We start from the raw sequence: 17,082 nt of genomic DNA on the forward strand, positions 1-17,082 counted from the left end.
CGGGTTGGATGCGTTGAAGACTACTCGGAGCTTGCGCCCACGATCGTCATGCTGCCAGATGCCATGATGATGGATGTAGTTGACGGGCCCAGCTGTAGCTGCAAGCTCAGCGCTGGTGAGCGGGCGCATATGGCCCATCGCGAGATAGTCAGCCATGAATCGACTGTACTCCACAGCCATGTTGGGGCTTCGCCGAAGCCGGCGTTGCAGGGCTACCAAGGAGGCCTTGGCGCTCTGAAGACTGTCACCAAGAAGAAGCGAACCACTGCCCTTCAGTGGGAGGCACAAGATGTACCGTCCGTCCGCGGCGCGTCGGTGGGCTGCGAACGCTCGATGTCCTCATCTGAGCGGCGGTGAGCCTGAGAAAGATCCTCCATTTCCCAGAACCGCTGTAGCAGAGCGGTCAGCTCCTTGTGCCAAGGCGGAGCCACGTTGGATTGGGCGGCTGCACAGACGGCCGACGTACCTGGAGCGAGCCCGACGGCATGGCCTGCCAATACCCAGCCGAAGACTGTGTGCTGTCTGACAATTTCTCCTCGTTGAGTGTAGCCGGGTCGTAGCAGCAAGTGGTAGTAGTCGGCGCCGATGAGGAGGTCGACGCGTTGTGGTGTGCCAAACGACGGATCGGCGAGGCCCTCGCAGTCAGCCCACTGCCGGATCGCCTCCAGGTGTAGTGGGGTGAAGGGGGATACCAGGCCGAGCCTGGGCAAACACAGTGCTGTCAGCGCGACCGGTGGTGCGGGCCCTGGAAGCTCGAGGCCAAAATGGGCCCGGACTCTGGACCGGACGGAGGATTCGCCGCCGATGCCGGAGATGCTGGCTTCGATGGTTTCTAGTCGTGCGCCGACCAGGCGCGCGAGAGTCGCAGAGATGATGGTGATCTCGGAGCACGCGTCGATGAGCGCTCGGGCTGGAACTCGACGACCAGGAGGACCGCTCAGATGGACGAGGGCGGTTGGAAGCACGGCTAGTCACGCTCGAGGTGACGCGTCAGTCGAGTGCTCTCCCGATGAAGAGGTGGGCGGGTCCGTGCGGGGCTGCTTCGATGATGTAGAGCTGTCGGGCTGCTTTGAGCGGCGGCGACGGGCGCCGAGCTGTGATGCTGCTCTCAGCAATATTGGCAAGCCAACCGGGAGGGGCAGTACTTCACAGCGGGCCCAGGTTGGAGGCAATTGAAGCACAGCCGTGCCTGGTAGACGAGCTCCCTCCATGCGCTTACATCAAGCCCCCGGAACCGCGCACAACGCCTGGGATAATGGCCCTCGTGGCACGCCGGGCACGATGGCGTATCGTTGCTCGTGGCGAGGGCGTGGTAATTGCGTCCTGATGTCGAGGAGTTCGAGCGTGTGGCTGTCCCGCTGAAGAGACGTGCGGGCTGCGAGGCTTCGACAAAGCTGGCGGCGCGGCAACGGCACCGAAGAAAGTTGGTCAAGGTGGCGAATGTGGCGGGGTCAACCTCAGAGCCGGAAACGGTACTCTCCAACCGTTGGAGCTCCTCCTCCCATGCACGCCTCGTCGCTGGATCCATGCCCGTCATTTTACATGAGACAAACCAATCGTCCCAGCCGGCTACGGGACGACCTAAGGCGCGAAGCTGGTCGCGATTTTTCTCCAGGATGTCCAAGAGGCTCTGCAATCCACGGGCGGACTCGTCTCTGAGTGGCTTGATGTTCCGCAGGGCTGTGACATGGTCGTGTATGAGAAGGCGGCTGTGCTCGTAGCGCGCTTCAAGCAGAGCCCATGCCATAGAGTAATTGGCCTCGGCTACCTGGACCGTATCGAGGGCCGTCTTAGCGTCTTCCTGAACGAGCGACTTCAAATAAAACAGGCGCTCAACGTTGGTGAGTTGGCAGTCCTCGTGGATCAGCGCTTGGAAGAGATCACGGAAGATCTCCCAGTCTTCTCGTCTCCCGGAGAAGTTTGGAATGCTGATTCTCGGCAAGCGAGGCCCACGGCCCAAAGCCGGGTTCCCTGGGCCCGGAAATGGCCCGGGAGGGGGAGGTTCCGGCGCCAGGGAGTCTCTCGCGTCGTAGAGGCAAGACCGTGCGTCGAGGTAGTGCGCTTCCACGTCAGTGTGCAGCTGGGCCAACCGAGACGCCTTTTAATCTCAACGATTATAATTATGTCCAAAATGATAATGAAATTATCGTATTTGAACAAACCCTTTACTAACGATGAATTAAAGTACTTAAGGCCCTTCCCAAATTTTTTAAAAGGGCATTCTGAGATATATTTAACGACCTGTTTTATAGAGGAACTTTTCCAGATAACTGGAGCAAGTATATAGTTATATTCATCCCAAAATGAATAATGAAGCAATATAAATAGCCTTGGTATCAAGCCTCTTAAAGACTTTGAACAACATTTCTAAATTATTACTTAACTTGTTTTTTAGAACGTAACGACTTACTGTCGAGGTTCCAAATTGGTTTCCGCAATGGAAAAGCGTGTACCAACAACCTCGCAACTTTGATAAATGACATTCATCAAAGTTTCTTCAAGAACGAGAGTCTTGTGGCACTGTTTCTCGATATCAAGGGTGTCTTTGATCACGTGGTTCCGAACCTCTTTCCGAGAGACCTCTCAACCTTTAATATACCGCCCGAATACATAAAATTTTTTCAAATGCTTACAGGTAGTAGAAGACTTATACCTGAAAACTTACCAGGCAATAATGATACCTATGAAGCAACTATAGGTCCCTCCCAGGGATGTATCTCAAGCCCTTAACTTTTTTCGATCCATACGGACTTTCTTGACGCGCTTGCTCAAAACGAATGTTAAAGTTTGCTAACGACTTTTTCATTTACACTAGTAGAGACAATGTCTACACAGGCCATCACTCTTCTAGAACCTGGAGCAACTGAAATATATAAAGCACTTAATCAAAACAATTTAACGATAATCCCAGAAAAGTGCAACTTAATGGTTTTTAATACAAAAAAAAAAAAAAAAAAAAACGAAAATCATTTTATAGAATTACAAAACTGCCAAATCAAACCAACCAAAAACATCAAATTTCTTAGCGTTTACTTAGATCAGAATCTCAGCTGAAAAGCCCAAATAAACCATCTAAAACACAAAGTTGTGTTCTCCCTACCAGCATTATCAAATGCCTTAGGGGGGTGCACTTGAGCTCAGACCCTAATACACTTCTCATGTTATGTAAATCTATGATGAGATCCAAACTAGAATATGCCAGTTTCCTATTATCACCACTAAAACCTTCACATGTTGAAACCCTCCAAAAGATTCAAAACACAGCCTTCAGACTGGCCCTGGGCTGCCAAAACAGCACTCCCATCAATGTACTTACCGTTGAACCCAAAATACCTTATGTTCATCACAGAATTAAATATCTCTGCTACAAATACATTTTAAAATCCCTAGCATATCACAATAGCCTCTTAATTAATAGTATAGAAAATACAAATAAAATTTGAGAACACCCCCTACACGAACATAACTTCTAAAAGTCTTTACTACTAAAATGCTGTACAAACACCTGGTTAGAAAACAGAGGCATCATAAAACATGATAAATACCCTAAATTTACGTCCAGTTACAAATACATTTTTACTAAGTTTAACATTGACCTCAAACAGGGCAAAAAAATTAAGTCCTCCTGCAATCCACAACTCACTTTTAATGACTTTTTTCTAAAATCTGATTGCAAATACATAGATTTACACACCGATGGCTCCAGATTATCCGAGGACAACAAAATGGCTGTGGGCTTCGCAATCTGGAGCTAAACTAAATTTGTTAACATGTCAACCATAATCTCAGACACAGCTTCAATACTTACAGTGGAGAACCTGGCTATTGAGATCGCTCTTTACAATTATCGACTGGGCTGACACAAATGTTTGTGGTGGTGGTGCAAGTTTCAGAACATTTTCTGACTCCAGGAGCTTCTTGGAGGCTTTGGGCTCCGTAGGTGGCTTTAAATGAGAATCCTCCATATTGGTTTAAATAAGGGATTCATTACTGACACTAAAAGAAAAAAAGATAAGCGTGATTCTGATATGGATTCCAGCACATGTAGGTATCACTGGTAACGGGAAAGTAGACAAGCTAGCCAGGACAGCAGCTAAAATGGGTGATCCAGCGAGTATCAACATTTTTTACTATGATTAAATACCAAAATAAAAAACAATTTGTGATAGCAATAACAAAAATAAATTTCTAGAATTAGGCAAAAAAAAGCACACAAATTGTTTCAACAACTTCTACTTAGATTTTAAAAAAGCCATGGTTAAATAATATAAGCTTACCCAAGAAAACAGTATTAACGATAAACAGGCTAAGAATCAAGTATACTTTGCTAAAATACCACCTATTCAGGTACAAAATAGTCGAAAACGATCAATAAAAATGTGGAAGGGACCAGGAGACCCCTGAACACATCTTTTGGCAATGTACATTATTTAAAGAAAAAAGGCATCAAATGTTTAAAGAATTGTATTGAGTCCAGGGACTGGTCCCTTCTTCATAACATCAATACTATATACAATGAACCCTAATGTAATACACATTATTTCAAAATTTATTATGAACGTAAACTTTTGCATGTAAACAATACACAATCATCTGTACATATACAATTGTAGTTCCAAATTATTCTCGATAATCTTGCCACTCTTTTTTTACTCACTCATGTTTGCAAGTTAAATCGAACGTTGCTTTAATTTTTATACATACTGTATTATAACTATTTAGTTATGTACCTATACTGATGTAAAATACTGCTATAATCTGTATAATTCAGGCGTTACCTGAAGCATGTCAGCTACTGTATCATGGCTGTATAACCTATGTTTTGCCAATAAAAACCATCTTAATAATAAAAAAAAAAAATAAAGAAAAAGAAACAGGAGGCGTACGGACGGTACGACTCGCGCTGCCTCGCTGTACGATTATTCTCTTCTAAGTTGTTTTTTGGTTCCCAAGCCAGACGGATCGCTTTGCTTTGTACTCAAGCTTAAAAAATTAAATAAATTTATTATATCCCCCCACTTCAATCTTGAAGATATACGTACAGCCTGTGCCCTCGTATCCAGGGACTCATATATGTGTAAAATTGATCTGGAAGACGTGTACTTCTCAGTGCTCATACACAAGCAAAGTCTTGAATTTCTAAGTTTTGTCCGAAAAGGACAATTAAACCAGTTTACGTGTTTGCCATTCGGCCTAAGCATAGCCCCTTACATTGTTACAAAACTGCTCAAACCTGTGGTAGTTCTATTAAGGGCAAGGTTTCTTACTTCGGTTCTTTACCTGGATGACTTTCTTTGTATTGCTCAGGATTCTAATAGCTGTATTATAAATGTAAAAGCTACAGCCTCGCTTCTGCAAAAATTAAGCCTTCTTATTAGTTGAAAAAAATGTTGTCTCTCTTCATCTAAGAGATGCACCTTTTAAGGTTCTACTATTGATTCGGCTCAATACTCGCTCGAGTTGCTAGAGGCTAAGAGAACTAAATTAATGAACATAATTAAAGATCTGCTTAAAAAAAGGATGTGTAAAATTATTGATCTTGCTAAAGTCCTCGGTAATTTGATCGCAGTGGCACCAGCCATCGAATTTGGGTTCGTGCATACTAAAATTTTAGAAAGAGAGAAAACTCTAGCACTTTGCAAAAGTGGTTTTGATTTTGAAAGGGTTACGCCAATAACAAAAGAAGCTTGCAACGACTTGTGCTGGTGGCTTCATCGATTTCCAATCGCGTGTTATACATTCAAAACTCTGTACTTTAAGATGACTATCTTTACAGAAGCATCGAACTCAGAATGGGGCACAACGGATGATTTGCGTAAAGGATGGAACTGGGCTTGCTTAGATTTTTACTGTTTCCCGCCTTTCAGTCTAATAACGAGATCTTTGGCCAAGATTAAGAGGGAAGAAGCTACGGGAACCATGATTGTACCTTTCTGGCCAAGGTAACCATGGTCCCTCCTCTTTCTTAAATTCCTCATACCACAAAAGATAGTTCTTGGACTACCGCCTGACTTATGATTTTTACCTTTTAGGAAGAAGTTTCATCATAAATCGAGTTATCTCTGTTTAATTGCAGGCAAAGTGTTGGGAAACTCTTCCGAAGAAAGGGTACCCCCCAGAAGGCGATCAATATCTTGCTAGCGTCACTCACCCTATTAACAATTAAACAATACAGCTTGGATTTAAAGATTTGGCATACCTTTTGTATCCCTAACAACTTCGACCATTTTAATCCAGATTGACTTAGATTTTGAAGTTATACTTCTACGGGCACGTTCTGCCCTACGGAGTAAATAAACGTTTTTAGATAGGTGACTTTGAGAAACAGTGTAACAGAAGTGGATTTTACTTGGTTTTCCCCCTTCACCCCACCTCTCTTGACGTACTTCCAGTCCCCCTACACCACCCAACATAATCGCACCACACAACGTCAACCTTTTGACAAATTTCTAAAAAAAAAGAAAGAAACTGTTTTCAACGAGATTTAAACCCCCTATCTCTTGCACACTGGGCTAGCCCCTTACCCACTCTTCTATGAGCGAGCCCAACAGTAAACAACCGATTACTTGACCATACCTTACAGTTTGTAACTTATTTGCAATGTACATTATTTTTAATGTAAATTATTTTCAGTGTAAATTTTTATTTTTTGTAATTTCATCAATTTGATTTTATTTTACATTAAAAAAATAAGTTATTTAATAAAATGTATTTTTTTGGTACATGTTTTTTTTAGTCGGAAAATTTATTTATTTATCATTATTTTGTCACTTTTAAAATAAATAAATTATTGTTTATACAATTTTTTCCCATTTCTCCAGGATTTTCATTATTAAAAAAAAAAAATTCTCTATTGTATAAATATAATAATTGATTTTTATTACGTTTTCTTCTTTGACAATGTTTCCTTTGTGATTAAGAACAAAATTCAAAGAACTAGGAGGAGCGCAAATATATGTTACAACACTGGAAATTGTTTTTCTCATAAGGATGAACTTACATACACACTTTTACACATACTTGACCCCCTTTTTTTAAGTTCTTAAAAAAAAAAAAAAAAAAAAAATTATAGATCTATTTCAAAATGAAACAGGTTTATTATGTAGTAATCTTTTATGCAATCAAAAAATGGGAGATTTATATAGATCTTTTAAATGCAATTTAAAGTGATTCTTCCATGAGGTTACATGTTAAATTACAAATTTTTTAAATGAAACATGTGAAAAAGGGTACAGTCGAACAATCTACTATTTTATAAGAGTATTTCTTATTTTCTTAGGAAGATGTTTTGAAGCCATTGGTAGATTACATGAAAGTGCACAGTCTTGTACTGGCCAGCTGCCATATTTTTTGTATTGTGTTGTGCCATAATATATTGCTTATAATGGTTCAGTGATTGAATGTTAAAATATTTATCGAAATCACACTCAACTAGCGTAGGTAGACTTATTCCAACAATAATTGCACCACCTTTGTACATAATATCGTTTTATACGAGGTATACTGATATTTATAATTATATTGTTTGCCTTATAATTTTATAGAAGCATAACTTCTTACTAGTGTATCCAAGCACCTACTGTCCACTAATTTGTAACTTTGTAATGAAGAACATCGGAAAGGTCTTATTTTCAATTTTAAATGATACTACAAATAAGTTTTATTTGAATTTCTTGTCAGCTCAGTTCAATCTGGATGCGTCTAACGCTACTCTTAATACCATATGAGATCAGCGACATCTTTTATTTTAGGGGAGAAATTGGGAGGAGATACTTTAATATCAAGATTTCTAAAAGATGTTTTTAGGTTGCAACCAGCCACTCCAAGCTATGCGCAGATGTGGGACATATCTATAGTTTTAAGTACCTGTGGCTTCTATTTCCATTTATGTCGTTAAGCATTGAGGATGCAACGCATAAGACTGTGATGCTCTTAGCGTTATGTACAGCGCATAGAGTGCACGCGATCTATAAAATTAAAGTGTCTAACACTCATAAGACAGCGCGTGGTATGGAAATTAAGATGGACTAGATAGTCAAGACGTCGGCGCCAGGCCGTCTTTAGCCTTTGTTAGTTCTCCCTTATTTTAAGGAAGGGCCCAGTCTCTGTGTGGCCACACCTCTTTGCCATTATATGGATTTAACTAAGAGCTTAAGGGGTAACTTAGATAACTTGTTTGTTTTAATTAAAAAATCACACAAAGCGGCGTGTGTGGAAACAATAAGCAGATGGGTTAAGATAGTTTCAATAAATAGCGCTGTTGACACCTCGATCTTTAAAAGCCATTCTACACGACATGCTGCATTGTCTGCAGCCCTAAACGCAGACGTTAGTTTAGATACGATAAAGAGGACCGTGGGTTAGACAGCTGGCTTACAGGCATTCTAAAATTTTTATAATAGACCTACAACAACAGATTTGTATGAGTTTGGTTCAAAGATAGCGCAGACTTCGTCGAAGCTAAAGCCTTGTCAATAATTATGATTCATAATATTGTATCTACGAGATAATCCAAATTTCATTGTACTTGACGACTTTTATTGTTTAAATCCTTCAAGAATTCGTGTATATATATATATATATATATATATATATATATATATATATGTGTACATATGTACATTCATTGTGGTGAAATTGATTTTTCTCTTCATATCTACATGTTATCTTGAGAACAAGGCTTATTAAGTATAATTGAAGATCAAACAAACTTACCTGTAAGTGAAGCTTGGTCGAAATTATATGAAGAGCTTCGTTTGAAGAGATTACAGTCCCACCCAATGTATTATTTATTGCCACACTTTTTTTTAGCTTATGGCAACTTGGTCTGTCTCATTTCGCCCATTCCTTAGATTCATCAGCAATTTTACAATACAGCTCTGAAGATTTGAAGAGGATAGTCATGCAAGAAGGCAGTGGAACCTGTACCGTCCCCCTTGCCGCCCGTTTCTTTTTCTTTATTTCCTTTTTAAAGACTCTCAACGTTGTGACCTCTGGCAGACGAAAGGGTAACTACCTGTAATCTGTTCAAACGAGGGTCTTCGTATAATTTCGATCGAACTTCACTTTCAGGTAAGTTCGTTTGATCTTCAATAAGCAGTTGATTTATTTAGATGTTGGATTATGATTATCAGACTCACTAGCTTTTAATGTAGATAGTTTCAACTTAACTTTCACGCCTCCTCACGGATCCTACTGAACTAAAGCACAAAGCTAGCGTTTTCATTGCAAAACTTTGAACTTATTCATTCCACTATCTACGAAGTGTTGAGAATAAGCAAGCAAAATTTTTTCAAAATTAGTTAAGTAGTTTTTTTAGCGGTAAGAGCAGTTCTTGGAAGTTTGCTTTATATGTTAGTGAGATTCATTAAAGTAGAAGTTTGAAAGAGTTGTAAGGACGGGGATCGGAGGAGATCTGAGGGGACCAAATAGAAAATTTAACCAAATAAAATAACAAACAAATCGTAATAGTAATACCTGATGCGTAAAAGTGCTAAAGTGAGGATAAGAGGACTTTAGATATGCGACACAAGCAAGCTCAACCATTCAGCTATGACGAAATGGTACATACCGTGATACAAATTGCTTACATATCTTACCAATACCATGATTTTTTTTAATTTACTGTTCTTGAGTTTACTTTTTAATTTTTCTAACTAAATTTTATGTCTATATATTCCACTGCAATTAATTGTATGTCAAACAATATTTTTTTATTGTACTGTCATGCATATAATCTACAATAAATGTTTTAATCGTGTTAAATCTGCCAATTATATAGATTTTTTTGGTTGCCTACCATATAACTAATCATAATAAAATACTTTTACATTAAATTTTTTCTAGAAAAGTTATGAAATGAATTTTATAACAGTGAATTAAAAAATAATCATATTATTAGAACGATGTGTAGATGATTTGTATCACAGTATGTATACCGTCTCGTCGTAGCCGAGTGGGTAAGCGTACTTGTATGGCTTTCGGAATCTTTGGAGCTGAGTTACAAGATCATCTTCTGGACAGCTTTTTTCATAAGCCGTATATACACATCATTTGTATGTTGTCTGAATAATTAAAGTTAAAATATTTTTCATAGTTAATTTTTGATGATTTTTTGTTACTGTATTGTTATAGGAAAACTTTAGCTATTTGTGTCACTAAGTTTGGATGAACATTAGCTTAACTTGAGTCAAATATTTTAGTAAAAATACTGACCAATATGAACTATCGCAAAAGCTTAGCGAAAACTTGAAAATTTTTTTGCGGGTGGTTATCAGTCAGTAGGAGTTCTGCAATATTTTTGTTCAGACTTCCAACTAGTGAAATAAAACTATGATTTTACATGTTATTGGTAGCATACTCACTGATTAAAACAGTGTAATAATGTTGAGAATCACCAAATTTTTTTGCTCTTAGAAAATTATGATCGTTAGTATAATAATTTTTCAGTAAAAATTCTGTTTTTCTACTTTTTTAAAAAACAAATAATGAACTTTCTACATTACATTCTGTTAGTGAATAGTAATAAATTTTGTTTGGGGTTTTCATTTGTACTTAAAGATTGAGAAAAATAATAACATGGATAACTACTGTTTCAACACAGTATGTAGAAATGTATATACATGTTTGCACTAGTTTGAAATTTGAAAAACATAAGTATTTCTTACATTTATCCATTTGTCACGAGGTAGTGTTCAATAAGGGTAGGTTAACATTTACTTATTAACATCACATTTCTGTAAATAACTTGTGTCCTTTAAGCTTCACACTAGTGCAAGCATACAAATCCAGTTATACATATTGTGTTATCACAGTCACCATCCATAAAAAAAATTTCCTATAAGGCTCTATGCATTCTGGCAACCTTAGCGAAGGATAATTCCTCTCACTAGGCAGCACCACATTACAAAGGCACATATCAAATATAAATATTAAGGCTTTTAATGTAACAGAAACTATAAAATCGAAAAGAACGTATTTTTCAATAGTTTCAATAGTACGTAACCTCAACGTTTTTCATAATAATACATCTTGAATTTTCTCTTTGAATAATTAACTATAGGAAAATAAAATTTTAACTTAATTAATTAAAACAAGTTCATAAAGCATCAATTGTACCAAGTTTGAAAAAAATATATTTGTAACTCCGTGGCCAAAATACCTCCATGAGGCCAAAAAATAAAAATCTCTAAATTTTAGAGCACACTCATACAATTTGGTATAAAGTCTTGTCATTAGAGATATAATCAAGCTAATTTTCATCTATTTATATTAAATACCACAAAATTTATAAAAAAATCGCTTAAGTAAAAAAAAACTTTGGGATATAATTATTGAAAATTTTCATTTGTGTTATTAAATTTATTTTATAAAGAAAAAGTCCTTAAAATTTTTTTAACGTGCTTTTAAAAAAGTTGGCAATTTCTTAATTTAATATAATTGTTTGAATCAATCAAAATTGAGCTAAAACAGAATTTTATCTTTTAGAAAGATTAAATTTATTATTTGTAACATTTTAAACGTAAAAAATATCTAAATTAAACTTTCATAAAGACTACATTGATTGTAAGGGGGCATTCTTCATCATCTATAGAAATGTATAATATGCAATTTTTGTTTCTATTTATATTCTTTTATTAGTTTAACTTTTTTTTAATAATTAATCAAAATACGTTAAATTCTCCAAGTTAAAATTTTAATACTCAGCGCGAAGAATATAATGTACGCTGTCAGTTACGTATAGAAAGCTAGATAAAATAGTGCGCAAGATTTATCAACCCAGCCCTACGTGACTTTTTCAGGATAGGCATAGCAACTATGACTAACTCTTCGCGGCTGTCTTAATACGTTACCTTACATCTCAACCGCGTATCGGTAGAAAAAAATTCATGTGCGGAAAAATTTAAAATTTCTTTATTTACATTTTGGAGAAAATTAAAATTTGAAATATAATTTTATTTTTGTGTCCAATCGCAAAATTTAAATGGTCTTTAAGTAATTCGAATCCATTCAAATAAAATTGATTAAAAATTTTCGCTAATTTATAATTGCGTTCACGACCTTAATCAAGATAAGAAAATAATATAGTGATTGAAAACATAATCACGGCGTTGATTTTCACTTTCTTACGCTATAATACGTGTGTAGGTCTAGTTTTTAAAACTCTAAATATTTAAAACTGATAAAAAATTATAACATTATAAATTTTTTTCAATCTTGTAACTTTTTTGCCAAAGCAACAAAGTTCTGGAGGACAATCTTTGCACTTTTAGCGCTGTAGTGAATACAAATACATATTATTTTACCTATTTAAAAAGCTAGAAGATTTAAGTTACCACTGTTAGTGTTAGTATGGAAAGCTGATCTCTTACTTAATCTTTTATTTGTCGATTTTGACGCTGCTGTTTTTATATCGATAAATTTTCTGCGTCAGATTCTTCATGCCTTAAAATATTTGTAATAAAAGCTTTTGAAGTTTTCTTTCCAATTCGTCCTTGTGCAACTTTAGACATGGTTGAAACGTTTGTGAGCCCTACAGGCTGATTTATGTCAACTTTGTTAAGTTATAATATATTCGTTGGGAAGGTAGTTCGACATTCGATGACCCTAAGAAGGACCAGTAGGCTAAACTCTATCTTGACCTAAGTTTCCAGCAAACGTGCCTGCCTGTATACCCCAGAGTGATCTTTTCTGGTCTACCGTTGTAAAACCAAACTGATTGAAATAACAACTACGTCTGAAGCGTTGAAGATACTTGTGAAGCTCTTTCCCAGCGTCTCCTGGTGTTACACCGGGGACGTTAATGTTTAAAGCACCTGATTTTTTCACAGAACTCAGTCGTTTTGGTGATCTAAGGTGGGAAGATTGGTTTATTATGCTTGCCTATTAGAGACTGTCCCATTTGCTCAAGGATATTTTTCTTTTATAGCTTCACTATTAGGTTCACCCAGTGCAAACCTCAGAGAGTATCGGTGATTACTGTTTGAATGCTTAGAGTCGAGAGGGTAGTGCAGGGTTATCGGTACTCGGTGGTTGGGGTATCCAGCTTCGTAGCAAAAGACTCCACTCATGGCGTCTGCCAGTAAATAACTGAATTGGTTTAATAGTGACCAGCTTTATATAGTCCTCTAGTGGACAAATCGTTGCTGGAAACAGTTGTAAAAATATATTTGTTGGCAAGATGGTTTAACATTAGATACGGACTGATGAGATTGATGGTTAATTAGGGAACTTGAATATTTATGACGGCCTTCAAAATGGCCTGTGGTGATACTTCTAGTCATTCCTTGTTTACTGTTATTATTCTTAATGATGGAGAGCCGTGACTCTTCCTCCGAAGTCTCTGCATACGGAGATCGCGCTGTAGGTATGCAGCTGGCCGAAGAATATCTCGTCTTGTGATCGTTCGCTGGATAACCAACCGTTTACCGTTGGTCAGAGAAGTGGACCTGCATAATGTATTTTCTGTGGGTATGCCGTTGTGAACCACTGAGAAGGAGACTGATGCAATTTCTAGCCAATATGGCTGCCTGAACTCCTCAGGATTAGTTTCCCTGACTTGCGATTGTAGAAAAATTTGCTCTGGTAGCACCAAGTCAGTTGAAAGAACGGCCACACAACATTATAACCAGACAAATATTATAACCAGACCACTACTTCTATTGCACGTAGTTTCGATTATTTTCGCGTTACCTAGCTGATCCTACTAAACTAAATTAAACAGCTAGCGTATTTTTGCAAGAATTCGAGCTTATTTATTGCTACAGTTGTTAACTCTTTCAAGATGAAAAATATATGCAAACTATCTAAGAAGTGTCATAAATCTATATTCCAAGTTTCAGCAATATTGGTTGAGTTGTTTTTGTGGTTAGCGATTACAACAATTTACAGCGATTTACAATATTCGTTGAGCTTTGATCAAAAAATGTTGTGTGAGTTTGCTTTAAAGTTTATAAAGTGATTTATTCAATGTTGTATAAGTAAACGAACGTACTTTTAGCTTTGTCGTTAGAATCATCAAAAGCTATGAGTAGCTTTTCTATTTCTAGTCTTTTATTTTTAGTAAGATGGATGAAAAAACTTATATTATGTTAATTACTCTAAATATCTATCAAAACGTAATCGTTTCATCAAGTGCAATTATTACGGAAAACTACTATATGCATCAATGAATATGTGATTTTCTCGTACCTTCACCAAAAGTATGACTTTGTTCTCTATTTTCAGGGAGCAAAGTGCGATATTCCTTCTAGATAAATAAGCACCTGTACTGCTCATAGAAAAAGTATTTTGATTTTATGGTTGCCTTCCTCACTTTTGACTCACAATGTTAAGTAAAGTTAGCCATTTCGAATGAATTTTTTGCCATAAGTTATGGCTAAGGTACAATAGGCTTAAACATTAGGCCTATTTACCGTTCTTAACGCGTAAACACGTCTGGATATTCAGTTGAACTTCTCAAAAGTTAAATGTAATAAATATTCATATACATGGAACATACTTCCCAGACATTATCTTTTGTGGGCAAGTACATTTGAAGATCCATTTTAATGTCTAGCCAGCACAATAAGCTACACTTTTGGAAACGCATTACCTGGATACTTTTGCTATGGTAGAAATAGCATTTGATTTAGTGCATAAGTACCATTCTACTGTGTTCCAGAAAATTTTTACCGTAATACACGTACACATCCATACTAATATATACATATACATATATTCATATACATATATATATATATATATATATATATATATATATATATATCCACACATTTTTTCATTCTTATATTATTAACTGATCTTAACTTTTTTTAAATAAATATAGAAGAACACAATTTATATTGTACAGTTACGTACGTGTCTTACGATTATAATTTTAAAGAACACAGTAGAATGGAATATATTCACAAAAGCAAATGCTATCTCAATCCTAGCTAAAGTCAACTACTTCCCTTATTTAGAATAAACTCTTTTAATCAAGTTATTGTATCAAAACTTAACAAGAATACAATGGAAGTGTTTCGTTCCGAGAGATATTAAAAACATATTGTGTTTTATTCAATCAAGAGAGGTTTACTTTGGGTATCTTGTAGATCAAGATCAAATTTACAATGTGTCGTAATTTGTTATTATTACCATACCTTCAGAACAACCAAATATTGATTTATTAATCATTTATTGATTTAAAACTAATGAGTTTTCAAATGACAAAAAAATTTTCAATTTCATGAGGCAATCTTTTGTTATTTCTAGAATATTTTCATATTATTTCCATTCCTATTAGAAAAGTTTAATCGGAATTTATAAAAAATATTTCTTAATGCACATACTTTTTTGATAACCCAATAGAACACGATAAAAGTTAACACTTTTTGATCAAAACATAATAAGGACCAATAAAAATCATTGCTTAATTCCTCATAACAAAAAAAATATGAAAGTTCATAATGCAGTGCGTTCGTAAATGATAGCGTAAGTACATATTGTGTGCCAACGTATACATACAAATTTATAACTAAACATGAGGAAATATCATATTTATTATTGTTATTGAAATACAATACTAGCAAAAATTTTGCATTAATATTTATACCATATTTAAATTGAAGTCAGTGCTAAACAAGGAAAACAAGGAAAACAAGGTATATGCTTTATCCAAGATCACAAGAAATTCTTGTTCTACCTGGTTATCGAGACAGAAAAAAATAGCATTATGATTAAAAATACGTTACGGTTTTTTAAAACAAAAATTCAGTAATTTACTGGTAAATTTTTTGAAAATAAATTATCAAGTGTTTGGTATGCAACGAGAAAGTTAGATAGAGAACAGTAACCTTGATATCATTATGTTCTCCATAAACAGTATCTAAGCCAGTAAAGTGATGAATCAGTAAAATAATTTATTAGCACCTAATACAGGTTAAGTTTAATGACCACTTTCATCCGTGAATTAGTTTATATGATGTCCACTAAACTGTTCAGAAAAATAAAATAAAAATTGTTTATGAAAAAAACATAATCTAATCAGGCTCTTTGTGTTTAATACTGTATGATTTCTTAAATAACAACTTTAAATACCAGTTACTGAGAAGTCTTCAACATCCGCTGCTAAAACATTGACACCAATTTGGAAAATCCGTATAACATCTTTTGGCTTCAGTACACGGGAAAGGTTACTAACGTAAGGCAAGCTTTCTCGATGTAAATTTACGGCAAGAGCTAAAATTCTATCGAGAGTTTGTCTTGTCCAGGTAGTTGGATTTTTTATCGTAGCCATTGCAAGGCAGATCATACAATTAGATGCTGTTTGTAGTCCTCGGATATCATCAGGAATTATTTCTGAAGATTGATGTATATTACCTCTCAAAATAGCTTTGGCTTTTCCTAGAAATCAGTTTTTAAATTAATTTTCTTTATTAAAGGATTGCCATCCTTTACACTAAAAGGTAATCAAAACGTGTGAAGAACTTCTCGTTAATATTATGGTATCAATTTACATATAAAATTTTTTAGAAAATTATTTAATAGGATACATTCAGTTTTACGTCAACAAATACATTTGTTAGTGTGTTTTAGCATCATTGCAATTTTCTTTCATGTAATACTGCGTACGATTTTATGCAATCTATTGAAAAAATGTACGATTTTTTATCGTTATCTTCTACTGTTACTATGCAAGACTTCTTTTCGATGTACGAGTATAAGAGTGTAAATAGAAAAGTAAAAATTAGTAATACTAAAAGTAATACTTTCTTTATCAGTAATGAGATACAGTATTAGGTAGGTTTGAGATAATAAGGAGAGGGGGTGAAAAAAAAGACTAAAATATCTGATAACCATAAAAAAAAATTTTTTACGTAGAAATTCTATAAGTTTAAAGTAACAAACAATATGTGATCGTCCAGTAATGTAGCGTAATTTAGCTTAGTAGACTATTTTAAGTCAAAAAGAATTCTACACCGCTTTAGATAGACAGGTGCTCCAGTGGCCCCTTCATCGATTTAAAATAATTTTACTAAGCATCCCAATTAGTCAGCTATTTGAATTACACGAGTAAAGAAACATCATTGGTATAAGCTC

At 36.1% G+C, this 17,082-nt stretch overlaps 1 protein-coding gene across 1 annotated transcript in view; it reads right to left on the minus strand.

Annotated features, from left to right (window-relative positions):
* The window catches only part of LOC149374131 (uncharacterized), a 232,192-nt gene extending 215,819 nt beyond the window's left edge, over window positions 1–16,373 (minus strand). The window contains exon 1 of the mRNA XM_089594735.1: window positions 16,081–16,373. Coding sequence (XP_089450861.1) covers window positions 16,081–16,294 — 214 coding nt within the window. The 5' untranslated portion in view covers window positions 16,295–16,373. The remainder of the gene's footprint in view (window positions 1–16,080) is intronic.
* Between the last annotated feature and the right edge of the window lie 709 nt (window positions 16,374–17,082).

This window comes from Copidosoma floridanum, unplaced genomic scaffold (genome assembly GCF_036245765.1).
Source record: "Copidosoma floridanum isolate Cflo_tuat_1 unplaced genomic scaffold, Cflo_Japanese_pri ptg000021l, whole genome shotgun sequence".
NCBI lineage: Eukaryota > Metazoa > Arthropoda > Insecta > Hymenoptera > Encyrtidae > Copidosoma > Copidosoma floridanum.